We start from the raw sequence: 15948 nt of genomic DNA on the forward strand, positions 1-15948 counted from the left end.
TTGGACATTTTGTAGCAGGCAAAATATTGATTTGGAGCAGCCACTGATGCTTTTGGAGCAGATGCCAACATCTGTTGGGACATCACTTGAAAATAAAAAAAAGGGATTGGATTGATCTCTACATAAGTTAATCCTTGATAATGATTGAGGATTCCTCTTTAATATGGAAGCATATTACTAATTATCTTTTGTACAAGAATAGGTAGTATGCAAAACAAACACAGCCTTCTTTTTTAGAAATAACGCTCAGATCAAAGTAGATTCTATTTACAATGGGTATTAGAAAATGATTTACAAATGAAGCGTAGCTCAACACTTCAACTGATACGAAGCTTCTCTTCCCCTCTCCCTTTTACACTTGGTAGTTTATTCTGCCTGTAAATATGATTCCTGTAAAGTGCCAGCAAAAAGCAGCATAAACTGCAAAGACCACCACCCACAAATATGAAAACCTACAGTAGTGCTTTAAAGGGATACTTCAACGAAATTTGAAATATATCCGTCGTGTTCAAAAATAGGTTGAATATGATCCACAATATCGTAAATGACAATCGCACGTTTGTATTTTGAGCCTGGTGGCTGTATTTTTTGTTATAAACGGCCCACTCTAGCAAGTGCTTGGAGCATGTGAGATCCGACGCAATCGTGACGTAGGTCGTCTCGGGACGAGCAAAGCTATGGCGAGGTTGACGTTGAGGGGATGGCCTAGTCGTTCCAGCTACCGAAGCGGCTGCTGTAGTATGAATTTAGAGTGACGGGTTAATCTTCTATAATCTTGTAGGGGGACAATAGCCACTTCTGGAACACACAAAAGGGATTCTCGGGAAGACGGGAGTTCCTCCTTCCCCCTTCTCTCGTCGTGGCCGGAGGCGAGACACTCACCGTCACTAGCTGTCAAGGTTCCTAGACGGGCATTACAATTGAGGCGTTTGCGAAGTCCACCAGGTGCTCTTTGCTAATAATTTAATTCGTTTAAAATTTTTTTTCGTGACTTTTTGAACAAGACATTGGTGTGTTCGATGTGATACTGCTCCTTTGAACACCATATAGACCATAAAATAAGCGCCAAAATTTCGTTGTAGTATCCCTTTAAAGGGAAGCTGAAGCAGTTTTAAATATAAGAAAAAACACACGAGCCTAGTTAATTAGACCTCAGGCATCACGAATATTATTCGTTTGGTGATTTTATGCACGAATTAACCGGAAAAGCACTTTCAAAGAAGAACTGAAGCGACGCCCCTCCGAAGCAGGAGGAAGGGGCCTATCAGCCAACATTACAAAAGGTCCAGCTGCGGGACCTCACTGCGGCTGGTCGCGCTTCCCTCGTAGACTGCTCTATTGACTTTTCGAGCTGTCATCGTTCTGCCGCTGCATAGCACTTGCTTTTATCCGGTGACCGGTCGTGCTATTGACTCAATCATCTGACGTGTTGATTGGTCTCTTGCTTGTTCACGGGTTTGCTGAATTCTCATGGCACCGAAGCAACTGACTCGTGCTGTTGCACGATACCATACTTGTGTAACCGTAGGCTTTCACGAACAGCGCTCGTCGAAGTTGTTCTTCCCGCTTACCGCCCTTTTCACTCCCATACCGAGATTTTAAAGGGATAGGTTCCCACTATGCAAACAGACGAGTCTGAGCAAGCACACCGTTTTTTAATTGGAATGTGTTCCGGACGCCGTATATCAAAACAATGTATGTATGGGTTTGGATCTGAAGAAGGCTTGCCTGAACCCAATGCTCTGCCGACCATCTTTGAAGGTAAGACGACAATTCAGCGCATTAAAATGCACACGCAAAGAGGAGACGAAACTAGGTAGGAATTTAAGGTTTGTAAAAGGGTAGGTAATTGGGCTAGTTGGTAATTAAACATCTAAACCAGGGGTGGCAAAGCTGTCGCTCGCGAGCTGCATGCAGCTCTTCACGTGTTAAACTGCGGCTCGCAGCTTTCTCCTCTACCAACCCCCCCCCCCCCCCCCCCCTTCCCCGCCTCCCTCCTGGCCACACGAGCACTTTCCCAAAAAGAGAAATGGAACGCGTTTTAAATTGAAAGACTGGTTGCGGTTTGCTAGTCGTGTGCTACTGTTACGTTACATACAATTGGACTGCTTTTGACTCTGACAGATTGAAAATAGTTTGAGTTTCGTTTATTGCTCGGGACAAAAGTTTGCCCTTGCCTCCCCCCCACCGCCCCCACCCGGCTCTTGGAAGCTTCGTGGTTTCGTTTGCGACTCTTAGGCTGGATCAACCTGGCCACCCCTGATCTAAACGGTATTAGTGCACACGTAGAGAGAAGAGAAAAGATACAGGATAGAGCGCTACTCGCAACTATATTTAGTGAGATGAAAGGAAGAAAGAACGTAGTAAAAATCCATCACCCCAAAAAAGATGACAAAGACCTTAAGACCTCACACAATTTAAAAAACGTAGCAAGTCGTTATGGGGTCCAAGTTGGTTTTTCGGCACCGCAAAAAATGAGCCAAATTTTCTCTAGAGTCAACGGCTAGCCGAAGGTTCTACAAGACACAAGTGCACTAAGAAACATGCCAAGCCTTTTCTTCCATGTACTTCAGACGTGGTGTATAATGTACCACTCTTGTGTGGCAAGCGCTACATCGGTCAAACGGGCAGATGCCTCAATGATAGACTACGCGAACATGATTACTCCCCGAGAGCCACGGTAGGAGGACATCTTGCAACACATTGTAAAGAGTGCACATGCAGTCCGTTATTCGGGGAAACAAGCATCCTAAGGAGACGCTAGACAAACTGACTCGTGAGGTACTGGAAGCTTACCACATCCTCTCTGCAGATAAGGATTGCATTAGTGTTGAATCGGTTGCACTAACAAACAAGGAAAGAGACTTCTTAACACAGACAATGAAGACCCCGCATGAGCCACAGTTGCCACGAGACATCAGGCAAGATGACAACGTGACAGCCGACAACGAATCAGGTGTCTGTCTTCATCTTTGACAATCAAGACCCCGCACGGGCGAAGATTGCTGCGAAACACCCTGCACGAAGGCAACGTGACGGCCAACAATGAATCTGGTGTTTGAACAAAGGATCTGGTGTCTGAAGCATGTGTCTGCGAGGGAACACCCTTCTATTTATTTTTCATCTTTTTGGGGGTAATGGATTTTTACGATGTTCTTCCTTCCCTTCGCCTCAGTAAATATAGTTGTGAGTAGCACTCTCTTTCTCTCTACGTGTGCACTAATACCATTTAGAATTTAAAGGGAAGCTACGGAGCTTGGAAAAAAATGAGTTAGAAGTGAATTCTAGTGTATTTTTACCCCGTGAACCCGAATACTTAAACCATTTGCTGCATAAGTATTGTTAAACGCGAGAAAAACGCGAAAGATAGTCGCTGTCCGTGACGTCATCGACGGCTCTTTTGGCTGCCTAAGGCTAGGGAGGCGGGGCTTCAGTCCTATTTTGAAATTGCTCGTATGGCTCTCCAACGAGTCGCATTGAAATACAATTTTGATATCTGTTAATTAATCTAAAGGCCAAATGAACGCAATTCAAGCGTTTTTTCTCAAATGTAGAGGTGCCCCATCTTCCCTTTAAGGTCGACTATTCTAGAAAAAAGCTATTATGTCATTTGTTTTGTGCAGAGTACTGGAAAAGCCGCGATCATATAGCCAAATAGCGGGCTTCCGATAGCTCTTTTGTGTTAATCGTCTTATATTAAAGTTTTAGTTTTAATTTCTTATATCGCTGAAGTGACCATGTTTCCCGGACCTACTCCGCTGCCCAAGATTGTTTTTTTTTTTTATCCTTTCTGCTATTTATTTATTTGGGAGGGGAGGGTTCGTTGTAATAAGTGGTCATGCAATTCATTGTACGACTTTCACGGTGCAACTTGTTTTAGCATGGACTTTCTTTTTACATTTGCTGATCCTATTTGAGGTCACATATTTTGAACATAAACTTGAATTTTGGTAAAATTTCCTTCCATCGGTACATATTCTCTTCAGGAGTGCTTTTTGGAAATACAAAGCATGTGACATTCTGTTGTGAATCGAGTTCTTTTTTTTACAGGTTATGCAGTGTTTGTCGTACAAAGATTGTGCGTCAAGCAATGGTTCTTTGTGCCGTAGAAATGCGATCGGAAAATGATAATGCTTGGTGGTTGTCTAATGCAGTCAACAAATCTTGGGAGAAGTATGTGAATGTAGAGGCCCAGGAAGCTTTCATGAATTTGACATCAAATGGAGGGCTGCCAAGCACACATATCCGCTTTTTCTAAAGCTGTAATGGCGTAATAATTGGTGGTAAACAAGCTAAATGCGGCAGAGGATACCGCTATACCGCTATCACAAGGATGGACCTTCTGCACAGTTATTCATGTGGCACGCAAGGACATGGCGGTGGCAGAACGGCGACCCTGTCTCATCACCCGTCTAATCTCAGGGGAAGCTCTCCTGTCGCCCAAAAGCCGATTATACTATCCCTTTAAACTGCTTCAGCCTTCGTGAACAATGCAGCCTGCACACTCACATGTTCAGCAGCTGCCAAGCATGAAGGCCAACGTGAGCCAAATTCTCGTCCTCTGACGACTGTTTTGGGGAGGGTCACGCTAATCCGGCCTGAAATGTCCTGTCAATAGCACTCTGTTTATTGTTGATGTTTTACCTTACAATAAGTAGCAGTAAGTATGTTCCTGAACGCGTGAGGCCGGCCATGTAGCGTCGGCGCAAGCGGTTCCTCCTGTCTGTCCTCATTACTACGGGTGGGTCATTTTTCTGCTTTGCCAATGGCTGGAACGCATACTTTATCACGTTGAGGGTCCTCTTTTGGATCCACCGAAAGATATAGAAAAATCAGAAGCTGAACCCGATTTATAAGAGCAAAAACCTTGGCACCTAGTTACTTCCGCAAGCGACAGAGCAAGCAAGAATCGAGATGGTCCTCTTATGATGTAGTGGCGCGTCACACGTGACTAGACAATGGCGTGCCGCTGCGGCAATCACTTCTGTTTTTTTTATCTTTTTTTTTGCATTTCTTGATTATTTTGGGTTAGACGGTCGCAATGTTTGAACTCAGCATGCACAAATACGTCAGAATCAACCATTAACTCATTTTTTTTCGAAAAGCTCTTCAGCTTCCCTTTAAAAAAGACACTGTGCATCAGCGGCATTGGAACCAGAGTTGAGTCAAAGTTTGCTGCCTTAGACTGCTGCACAAGAACTACCTATACTAACTATATATCAAAATATAGCCACATTTTTACCCCCTTTCTCGGCACAGCCTTTATTAAAGTTAGAAGTCAAGTGACACTCTGACCAAAGAAGGTCAACCTGTGATAGTACTCGGCATGATTTCTGAGCCAATTGTGCTGAGACCTCCCCCGTGTCTGCCGCTGCTCCTAGCGCTCTGGTACAAAGCGGTGAAGTTCGACGCACGCATGCTGGTGTGAGGCGGTAAAGGTTGACACGAGCGGCGCACGTAAATGGTGACTGTAGCGACGGCACGAAAGCATATGGCAGATATGATAATCGAGTGATCTCATCAGTAGCAAAAGACGCTGGTGCTCTATTTAGACACCAGCGTTGCGGAGTTGCCACTCCGGAGTTGGAATGATTCTGAAATCATTCCGCATTTTTGAGACCCCAGAATGGAATGGGAATGGAATGGCGGCAACGGTTGAGGGGAATGGAATGAGAATGGAATTAGATACCTTTTGCCCGGAATGGAATGGGAATGAAATGGGCCCGATTCTTTTGTTTCTCTTTCTTTGTGTGTGTGTGTGTTTACAGTCAGCTAAATTGAGCCGGTCAGCGAGTCAGTTGCTCAGAAATAAAATGAGCGGGAAACTGCTTGCCCACGTGGAGCCCTAACAGACTCGTACGCAAAAAAAGTGCAATACAAAAAACAAGCATCAAAGCAAAGAGCAGAGGGGGGAGGGGCGGGGGGGGGGGGGGGGGGGGTGGCGGTGGCGCCTTTCAGGGATGCGCACACGCAGGCGACTGGCTTCACTGGTGTTACACGAGAGCAAAACAGGAAACCAAGCACCAAGCAAAAGGCAAAAGAAGCAAAGGGAGCGGCAAAGAAAGAAACCGCCATGCACAACTCCTCATCTTCCTTCTTGTCTTTTCTTTTTTTTTTGCGATGGCATGGAGAATGTTATTCAACAGATTGAGATCTGGTAGCGGGGGCGACCCATAACTCGTACAGCTCTGATAACTCGTTGACTCGCTCACCGCCGAAAGATTATCAGTTATTGTTTTCTTACAGTTCGGGGAGCGTTGTTTAGCAAGCGGCCAACCCTGCTGCCTTCCACGTTCATTCACGCGCACGCCTGTGAAGTGCGAACTATGGGTTTGTTTCGGCATTAAAACAAAGCAAGATACACTTCTCTCTTCTCCTATTGCGCTTTGCTCCGACGCTCGTCTTCTTATACTGCATTTTTGCGTGTAAGTCCGCCTTTTACTTGGTCTTTGTTCCGATGCTTCTTTTCTGTGTTATATATGTTTTACATTCAGGTGGGTTTGGGGCATAGCCTCCTCTATACTCATATGTCAGTATAGAGGAGGCTAGGGTTAGGGTTACAAGCAAGCTAGCGGATTCCCGCTCATTTCCTTTGACTTTAGTCTCTGCACACTTTGTTTCACCTTGTGATGGACCGCTTGACCGGATTAATAGAACGTCAATAGACGTTCTATTGATCGCCTGGAAAACACATAAAGAATTGAATTTAATATGATAAGAAATATGGAGATTCGTAAAGCAAGCGTGAACTTATGCATTTTAAAACAGGTTTCGTGACATGGTCTATACGGTCCCTCGTTCTGCGCCGTAGAGGTTGCACTTCGTCAGAGGATGTGTTCTTGCCACTGTGCATGGAGTCGCTTCCAGCAGCGTACTAGCCGTGTTGGAGTGCAGGTACTTAAAGAATATAGTAATATAGCTTATTTCTGCGCCACGCACGAACTGGATATCTTTATCGTCTTATAAAACAAACACGCTGGCCGCATATGTCCCAAAAATCAAATGCAAAAAAGTTTGCAAAACAAAATGAGTGGATTTAAGTATTACTGTTTGTTGCAAGCCACGTGGTCGTGAGACCAATGTCTTAAAGGGAAGATGGGGCACTTCTACATTTGAGAAAAAACGCTTGAATTGCGTTCATTTGGCCTTTAGATTAACAGATATCAAAATTGTATTTCAATGCGACGCGCCGGAGAGCCACACGAGCAATTTCAAAATGGGACTGAAGCCCCGCCTCCCTAGCCTTGGGCAGCCAAAAGGGCCGTCGATGACGTCACGGACAGCGACTGTCTTTCGCGTTTTTCTCGCGTTTAAGAATACTTACGCAGCAAATGGTTTGGGTATTCGGGCTCATTGGGTAAAAATACACTAGAATTCACTTCTAACTCATTTTTTCCAAGAAGCTCCGTAGCTTCCCTTTAAACAAGCACAGACCTATCAAGGGGTCTTTCTCGATGTTTGCCGTACAATGCAAACAAACACTTCGTACTACCAGCACTCCACTTAGAAAAAAATCGGTGCCTTTTTGAGACACATACCTTTTTTTTTTTTCAATTTTGTATGTGTTTGATAATGTCAGCTTTATGCTGCTTATGCCGGCAACACAATGTAGCTGTCAAGTGCCAATTTTTACGTTTAGGAATTGGAGGAATGGAATAGAACGATTCAGTCATTCCAGGAGTGGGAATGGGCCCGTACCCATTCCTAGGAGTTGAAATGAATTGAATTATCGAAAACCCTAATTTCCCGTAATGGTATTGGAATGGAATGGGGGTGCCCATTCCGCAACACTCGTAGACACCACCCCACTATTTCGCAAAATTTTCTCGCGACCTATAGCTCTTGATGTTGCCAACATTGTCTGGAAATTCAGACGATGACAGGCCAGCGGTTGACGAGCGATCTATATACTTCGTTTCACTTCAAGTCAAAGCGCCGTCGATGCTATGAGCCAATGGGACCAATCTTTCCTCATCTTTTTTGTGTTCTTTCATCGGTTAAATCAATTAAATGCAGCGAAGGTCCCATGACTTGCGCTCTTAGTATATGTGTGCTCGTGGCTGTATGTGTTCGAGCCTTCGACTGTGCTCTGACCTAAGATGAAACAAACTATACAGTGAGTGGAGACGCTGCGAATACCAGATGTGTACCATTTTCCTTTCCTTCTACTTTTCTGAATACAGAATCGAGCAATAATAACATATTTATATGTTTTACTTTGTTTAGTCCCATCTCGGTGCAGGTGTGTCATAATTCTTAGCGAAAATGGCATTTTGGCGCAAGATGTAGCAGACTTTCGTTCATGGCACAGCTTGGCACAAATGTCACAGCACTTCCATTACTGACTGTTGAACCATGAAACAAGCTGGTGGTGAGGTGCTAACCGAGGCAACAGTGAGGTGCTATGTTTTGTGATTCTGACAGGCAACACTGGTTGCAGAGGGTGCCACAATAATGGAAGCCATCCCTGGAGCGGGCAATACCGCTCCAGAGACTCTCCTATGAAACCGGAGTGTGGCAACACTGAGTCCATCACCTAATGGTGGTCGACACAGTGTTGCCACAGCACCCATGCATAGTTCTGAAATGCCTCCACTAGAGAGTCAAACTTTTTAAGTGTCCATTGTGATGTCATTGCAACGTTCTGGTGACTTCCCAAACTTTTCTTACAGTGTTGAGAAGCTCAATGTTTCGCCATCTTTACAGGACAGCCAAGCTGGGAAACTATCGAAAACTCACTGGGTGGTGGGTGCAGACGTTTGCAGCTAGGGTCTGCAGCCTCTGCTGGGTCAGCTGCTCCTCGTAGAGGCTCTTGAGCTCCTCCATGCGCCTCTGCCAGGCCTGCTCCTTCTCCTCGTACACCCTTATGATGGCCTGTTCGTTCTGCTCCAGCGTCTGGCGCAGGTGCGCAATCTCGGCGTCCTTCTCGCGCAGCTGCGCTTCGAGCTCGGCGATGCCCGAGTCGCTGGGCGACGGCGGTGTCCGGTCTTCGGGCAGCAGCGCCGAGCTGTGGCCTGAGTCAAGCACGCCGTCGACGGGGCCGCCGCTGCTCGAGCGCGACCCCCGGCTGTCGGCGCCCACCTGCGGCATCGACTGGTGGAAGAACACCGTACACAGAGACGGCGGTGTGCCCTGGCTGGATGCGTGGGCGGGGTAGAAGGCCGTGCGCCAGCGCTGGGCGGCCCCCTGGCCCCACTCCAGTACGGGGGCCGAGCGGTGGCCGGAGCAGTGGCAGCTGCCTGCCGGGGGGCGCCGGCCATCTTCTGGGAAGCTCAACACTGAGCCGTTACTGGAGCTGCCTTCGTCGGCCACGTGACTGCCGGCCTCCGGGAGGGCGCTGCTGCTTCCGCCGTGCGACGCCCGGAATGCCACGGGACGCACGACCGACGGATTCTGCGCAAGGAGTTGGCCACGCATTTCTCGAGATTACCGCGAGCCAGAATGTCGCCCATACACTCGCTTCAGCTACGGTGCCTCCAATGCATCTTCGACCGGTGGGTTTGGCATCCTATACTGCCCATGCATCAAAAGGATAAAAAACAACCCTTTCTTTCAACCTTTCTCTCACAAACCCAGTGTTGGCATAGTCACGGGGATTACTTGTGGATATTCAAAAGCAGCTTATAGATTTGATACGAGCACTGTGTGAGCACTTCAACTTGGTTCGTGACAATCAATGCCTCGACAAGCATTTGAGTAGCAGCTCGTGTCTAATTGGTGAGGTGGCGGGAATAGCCCTAATGTTTGGGACCCGGCCCTGCGCTTTGCCAACATCAGCGCATGGCTATAATGAACACTGACGGCATATGATCGGCACCGTATCATGTAGCCGCTTGCTCCGGCTGAGAGATAGAGGGAGAACTCTGCATGTTTCTTTCTAGTTCCTTTTCTGCAACTGTCACTGCATGGAGAGATAAAAGTGACACGTGTTCCGTGGGCTATGAACGTCGAGGATTAATTCTAAGTAATACTTACTCAAAGTATGAAAACGGTTGCACCGTCACTTTAACTAGTTTGCCCCTGTTGTGCTGGAAGCATATGTTGCAGTGTCTTGACTTGTTTTAAAGCCCCAAGGTTAAAACTAGCCAGGTTTCAATCCAAGGGATTGAAACTTAATAATTTTCAACACCAATTCTTAAGAACCCCTGTGCCATACGATTAACGACTGACAGAGGCACACGTATTCTGGAGGCTGATAACCCGATGGTCCTTAACGACCACTTCAAATCAGTCTTCCCCATTGAAAACACGGACAACATTCCTCCAGTTGGTGAACTCGACTACCCATTTATGGCGCCCATCGCTATCTCTGCTCACCGCATTGAAATGCTTATCGACGACTTAAAAATATCCATTTCCACTGGCCACGACAATATAAATTCAAAAATTTTAAAGAAGACCAAAGAAATCTCTAGTAAAATCCTCTGCCTACTCTTCCAACAATCCCTAGCCACAGGCCGAATTCCCACCGATTGGAAGATTGGCAAGATTATCCCGATCCACAAAAATGATGACCGTAGCCTAGTTTCAAACTGCCGCCCTATATCCTTGACGAGCGTGGCATCCAAATTGCTTGAGCACATCATATTCTCCCACACAGTATCTCATCTAGAAAATAACAATTTTTTTATGAGAAGCAGCATGGTTTTCGTAAGGGGTTTTCGTGCAAATCACAACTAATAGAATTCACTCACGACATTCACATAAACATGAACCAGTACACTCAAACTGATGGCATTTTCTTAGATTTTTCCAAGGCATTTGATCGTGTTCCTCATTGCCGACTACTCGCTAAGCTCTCTTCACTTCACATTGACTCTCTTACACTTTCCTGGATACGTAATTTCTTAACGCTACGACGCCAATACACAGTGTGCGGTAATTACCAATCTAACATGTGTGATGTAATTTCTGGTGTGCCACAGGGAACCGTGCTCGGGCCTCTTCTTTTTTTAATATACGTGAACGACTTACCCTATTCCATCTCGTCCAAAATACGCCTCTTTGCGGATGACTCTGTTGTTTACAGGCAAATCATTAATCCCGATGATCACATAATTCTCCAGCAAGACCTAAACTCCATCAGTGCTTGGTGCAACAATTGGCTTGTGTCTCTTAATGGTTCAAAATGTAATGTAGTAACTTTCAGTCGCAAACAATCGCTATCGCGTCATTCATATCTTTTATATAACTCGCCCCTCTCATTCTCATCCTCTTACAAATACCTTGGTGTTCATCTCTCTGACAACCTATCCTGGTTTAATCACATTGACGCCATTACAAGTTCTGCATCCAAAACACTGGGATACTTGCGACGCAATCTTTTCTCTGCACCACCCCATCTACGCAAGTTAGCGTATGAGACATACGTTCGCCCTATACTCGAATTTGCTTCTGCTGTATGGAACCCCCACCAGAAATACCTCATCAATCAGATCGAAGGCATCCAAAAACGTGCAGTTTGTTTTATAACATCAACCTACTCTCGCCAAGCAAGTGTCTCCTTTCTTAAGAACTCTATCCTCTTACAACCACTTGAAATACGTTGCACTGCTGCCCTTTTATGCATTATTCATACATCACGGTATTCTAACCCCAACGTTATCGCCCCCTTGCTTGAGCCCCCTAACCGAACATCTCGTCGTTTGACTAACAGCTGAAGTTATAAGCGCATTTTTGGTCATACATCTGCGTTCAATAATTCCTCACTACCACGCGCAATCATGCATTGGAATTCTCTTCCTGATCACATAACCGCACTTTCCGACCCTACAGCATTCCGAGTAGCTGTTTTAGATTTTTTAAGTACTAATTAGTTTTCGTTTACAGTGATGTTCTTGACCAGATAATGAAGTGTTATGTGTGCTCGAATCCTACAATTTGTATAATACATAATTTTGTTATAGTGGTTTTTCAGTTGTGATATTGCTATCCTGGTCGTACTGCTATTTTTTTTTTCTTCTTTTAAGTGTTGACTATACTGTAATTCGAAAAAATCCCCCCCTTGTGTAATGTCCAGAAATGGACCTTCAAGGTGTTATGAATAAATAAATAAATAAACCCAAAATGCTGGAGTCGACTTTTGTTTTCCACAGTCAACATTTTGTGAAGTCAAATCCAATGCCAAATCAAAATGCACAAAAATTTTAAAATAATTTTAAGCACTAAATTTTGTGAGGCAAAAGTTACGAAAATCCGCCAAGTTTGCCACCCTACAGGATGGTAAATTTTTGGTCAACCCCCTATTATGTCCTTTAGAAGGACAAATGGCAATTTGGCACTGGTTTGGTCATGCATGCTTCGTTAAAGGGAAACTCCGCTTCATTCTCGGTTCTAAGCAAACACTGCGACTCTCTTTAATATCATCTAGAGAGACCGAATGTCAAATATTATAACTCAATACCACCTAAAAGATCACTAAACCGGCCGACAAAAACTGAGATGCGCGAAGTCACCAAAATCCGCTAATTTAGCGGGCGACGTGCGGCGCAGCCAACGCTGTATTTCCGTTGTGGCTGACGTCTGTTGCATACACAGTTTTTTTCTTGGTATTTTCTTTTCCAGGGAGAGCTTACCAGGCGGTGCTACGGACGCGCCCCATATCAGGCGAGACAAAGAAAAAAGAAATGAAAGAGAACAAAAGAAACAAAAATAGGGAGAGAGAGTTGTACGGGATGAGTTTCGCTGACATACGTGCCAACCGGTGCCAACAGACTAACCGCCTGGGTTGCCGCCTACATAGACTGCTTCGCCGCTGCTTGTGTTGCCTGTTCGCCGCCGCGGCTAGGCCCGCCCTCCCTCCTCCCTCCTCACCCTTCCCCTCGCATCCGCGTCTTTCTGGGTTACCGCTGGTAGATCACGTGACCGATTGTATTCCACTTGGGTGCGTATGCAACTGACGTTGAGGGTACAATGTTGCCCGGCTGTGCCGAAGTTTCAGTTTCAGTTTGCGATTATGGTAAATAACAAATCGCACGAAAAATATTTTGCTTTTAATGAGACAAACGGTCTAGGGTTGCTTTGAAGTACTTTTCACGTTTATATCACCCACTATCTCAAAATTTCCGAAATCGAGCGGAGTTGCCCTTTAACGCCATCCTCACGCCTGCAGGAAACAATAAATGGCCTGCTGCAATAGGGTCATACAATTTTGTAGCCAATCACAGGTCATTTTAGGATACAAACTAACTGATTGTCAGGCACACAGCAGTTACAAGCAAGAAGAAATTGAAGGAGCTGTGTCCGAGTGTGGTATATTTCCCCTGTACCAGCCAGTCGGTCTCTCGCAATGCCTTTACCCCACTACTTCTAACCAGCGGCACAGACTAGAGTTCCTGTATAGGCTCCCTACGGGAGTCAGAGTTGCGTATTCAGCCATCGGAACAGCCACTCCTCTAACGTGTAGGAGCTGTTTCTCCGTCGATTGCAGCCGGCCATGTGACCAAAGTCGGCGAATAACGGCACCGTGCGTGCCACCATGCATGGAAAACAGGAAAGGAGGAGAAGGAGGAGAAGAAAGCAAAAGCAGGGGAACATACGGCACGTGCAATGTCGGTGAAGCCACTTTCCTGCACGGCACTAGATTCCTTGCTTCTCACGTGATTGATCTAGGCGAATAGCGGCACAGCGGCACGTGTAAAAAAGACGCGCAACTCTGGCTCCTGCAGGGAGCCTATACAAAAACTAGCACAGACTACAGCCAACCTCCCCCACATCTTAGGACCAACTGGTCTGGAGGCGAGAGGCTTCCTTTCGCTCTGGCAAAGTGAAATGCGACTGTAGCCGAGGGCTTGCAGAAGCATCAAGATGCCACACAATCTGGTTACTATTGTGCTTTGTCTGCAAAGCTGCAAATATGTGGTTTAAGTGGGTGTATGTTCCGACCAATGGCTCATTTTTTTTTTTCAAAAAGATTACTAATATAACTTACCCACATTCATGTGTGATCCTACTAATATGCAAGGAGCCTATACAAAAACTAGCACAGACTACAGCCAACCTCCCCCACATCTTAGGACCAACTGGTCTGGAGGCGAGAGGCGTCCTTTCGCTCTGGCAAAGTGAAATGTGACTGTAGCCGAGGGCTTGCAGAAGCATCAAGATGCCACACAATCTGGTTACTATTGTGCTTTGTCCGCAAGGCTGCAAATATGTGGTTTAAGTGGGTGTATGTTCCGACTGATGGCTCTTTTTTTTTTTTTTTTCAAGAAGATTACTAATATAACCCACCGACATTCATGTGTGATCCTACTAATATGTATTTTTTTATTTACACTGATACCAAGTGGAACAGAGCATCTCAATATTGTTGACATTTTGCTTGACCAACTTTTCATGAATTGAAGGTGACTTGCAAAAACCGTGTTCTTTACAGTACGTCGAGCACTTTGCTATAGCATACATGTAGCATTTTTCATTTAATTAGTCATGCGGGGGACCCGTAACATGCCAAAATAAGTCAGCTTACCGCAGTAACCAACACCCCGCTCACAGGAGGAAGGCGTGGGGGTGACGATGTCATGTCTTCGGCATCCATCAATCGTGCAGCTGTGCCCTGAAGGAGAAGAGCTATAATGACACTTTTTTTTTTTTATATACCTTCACAACACTTCTATGCTCAAGTGTGCTTTTAAAGTCCCAAAAGCTTACAGGTGCAGTAAACTTTAGATGATCTTGGTAAGGCCCAGCCCGGAAGAGAACTTTTCCTTTCTTTGCATTTTTAGAACTTGGGACATTTTTACACTCAACCTGCAAAGTCAATGCTTTCATGACCCTTCAAGACGCAGAGAACACCATGTTTGCAGAGGTTTGATTACTTCAAAGTATTCCCACTTGCTTTTTCTATTTTTGTTTATTTTGGCAAACCTTACTAAATTTAGACAAGCTTCTATGGGTCACTGTCTTTTCACTACCTTCAAATTCTATGAGTCACTGTCTTTTCACAACCTTCAAATTCTATGACAAAAATCTCTGATTCAAGAAAATTGTCCATGAGAGCAGGATCCAATGGTGGCGAAAGTCCCTCGGGACACATTTTCATCAGCACATCAATTAATTTTTTCCCGTCACAAAAACAAGTCTCACTTTATATTGCCTGCATTCACAAATGGAAATAAGTGCTATGCACTATGCAACATAAAAAATTGTAAATGTTTTCTTTTTCTTTTTACAGCGGAGTTGTTAAGGGCTAGTCTCCCCAGGATCGTGTCACTCGCAAAAAAAAAAAAAATGAAGACACCGAACTTTGGACACCTACCGCCATCTATGAGCGACGGCGGCAAGCCACGTATCTGGTTGCTGCTGTCGCTCATAAATGGCGGCAGCCTTTCCCTCTGGCTTGCCGACTTGCGGCTCGCCATTACTTTTCATTGTACAACTCCGCTGGTCTTCCTTTTTCACCAGAGTGAAAAAGCTAAAAGTTTTTTTTTTTTTTTTTTTTTTTTGCCTTCACTTTTATGCGAGTTTTTGAGCAAAGTGTCTTTGTGCATCCAGCCTCCCTCCCTCCCTCTGACAGCTTTGTCATTTTGTTCGGATTTTATTGTAATTGTAAATGACCAGTGTGGAAAGGCTACTAAAGCAATCAGGGCATCAAATAGTGTTCCGAGTGCAAACACTGCCTCCTTGATGGTGCAAATGCTCAAGAGAGTCGCCTCATTACCTGTGAATAATACAAAGAATGATAGTGGTGCCAAGCAATTGCTAGTTACACTAATGACTCGGGACTTTTTTTGGAGTTATTCACCTTATGGGCTAAGAATGTTTGTCAATTGTCCGAAATTTGGTGTCGGAAAACACGGGGAATTTATACACCGATGCCAACCACAAAATGATTGTTCTTTCACTGTAATCGTGGGACTGCCTTCTAAATTTTGAGAGAGAGCGTTAAAATAAAAAAAATAGCTATTTTAATGGCAGCAATTGATATAATGCAACAACTATTTTGATGTC

The 15948-nt window shown here is 45.2% G+C and overlaps 1 protein-coding gene across 1 annotated transcript in view; it reads right to left on the reverse strand.

The window, feature by feature from the left end:
- The window catches only part of LOC8041015 (leucine zipper putative tumor suppressor 2), a 31598-nt gene that overhangs the window by 4499 nt on the left and 11151 nt on the right, over window positions 1-15948 (reverse strand). Inside the window, exons 2-3 of the mRNA XM_029978928.4 lie at window positions 14468-14554; window positions 8740-9393 (exon numbers count right to left, since the gene is read on the reverse strand). Coding sequence (XP_029834788.2) covers window positions 8740-9393; window positions 14468-14536 — 723 coding nt within the window. The 5' untranslated portion in view covers window positions 14537-14554. The remainder of the gene's footprint in view (window positions 1-8739; window positions 9394-14467; window positions 14555-15948) is intronic.

Source organism: Ixodes scapularis, unplaced genomic scaffold (assembly GCF_016920785.2).
Source record: "Ixodes scapularis isolate PalLabHiFi unplaced genomic scaffold, ASM1692078v2 PGA_scaffold9__187_contigs__length_104089568, whole genome shotgun sequence".
Lineage (NCBI taxonomy): Eukaryota > Metazoa > Arthropoda > Arachnida > Ixodida > Ixodidae > Ixodes > Ixodes scapularis.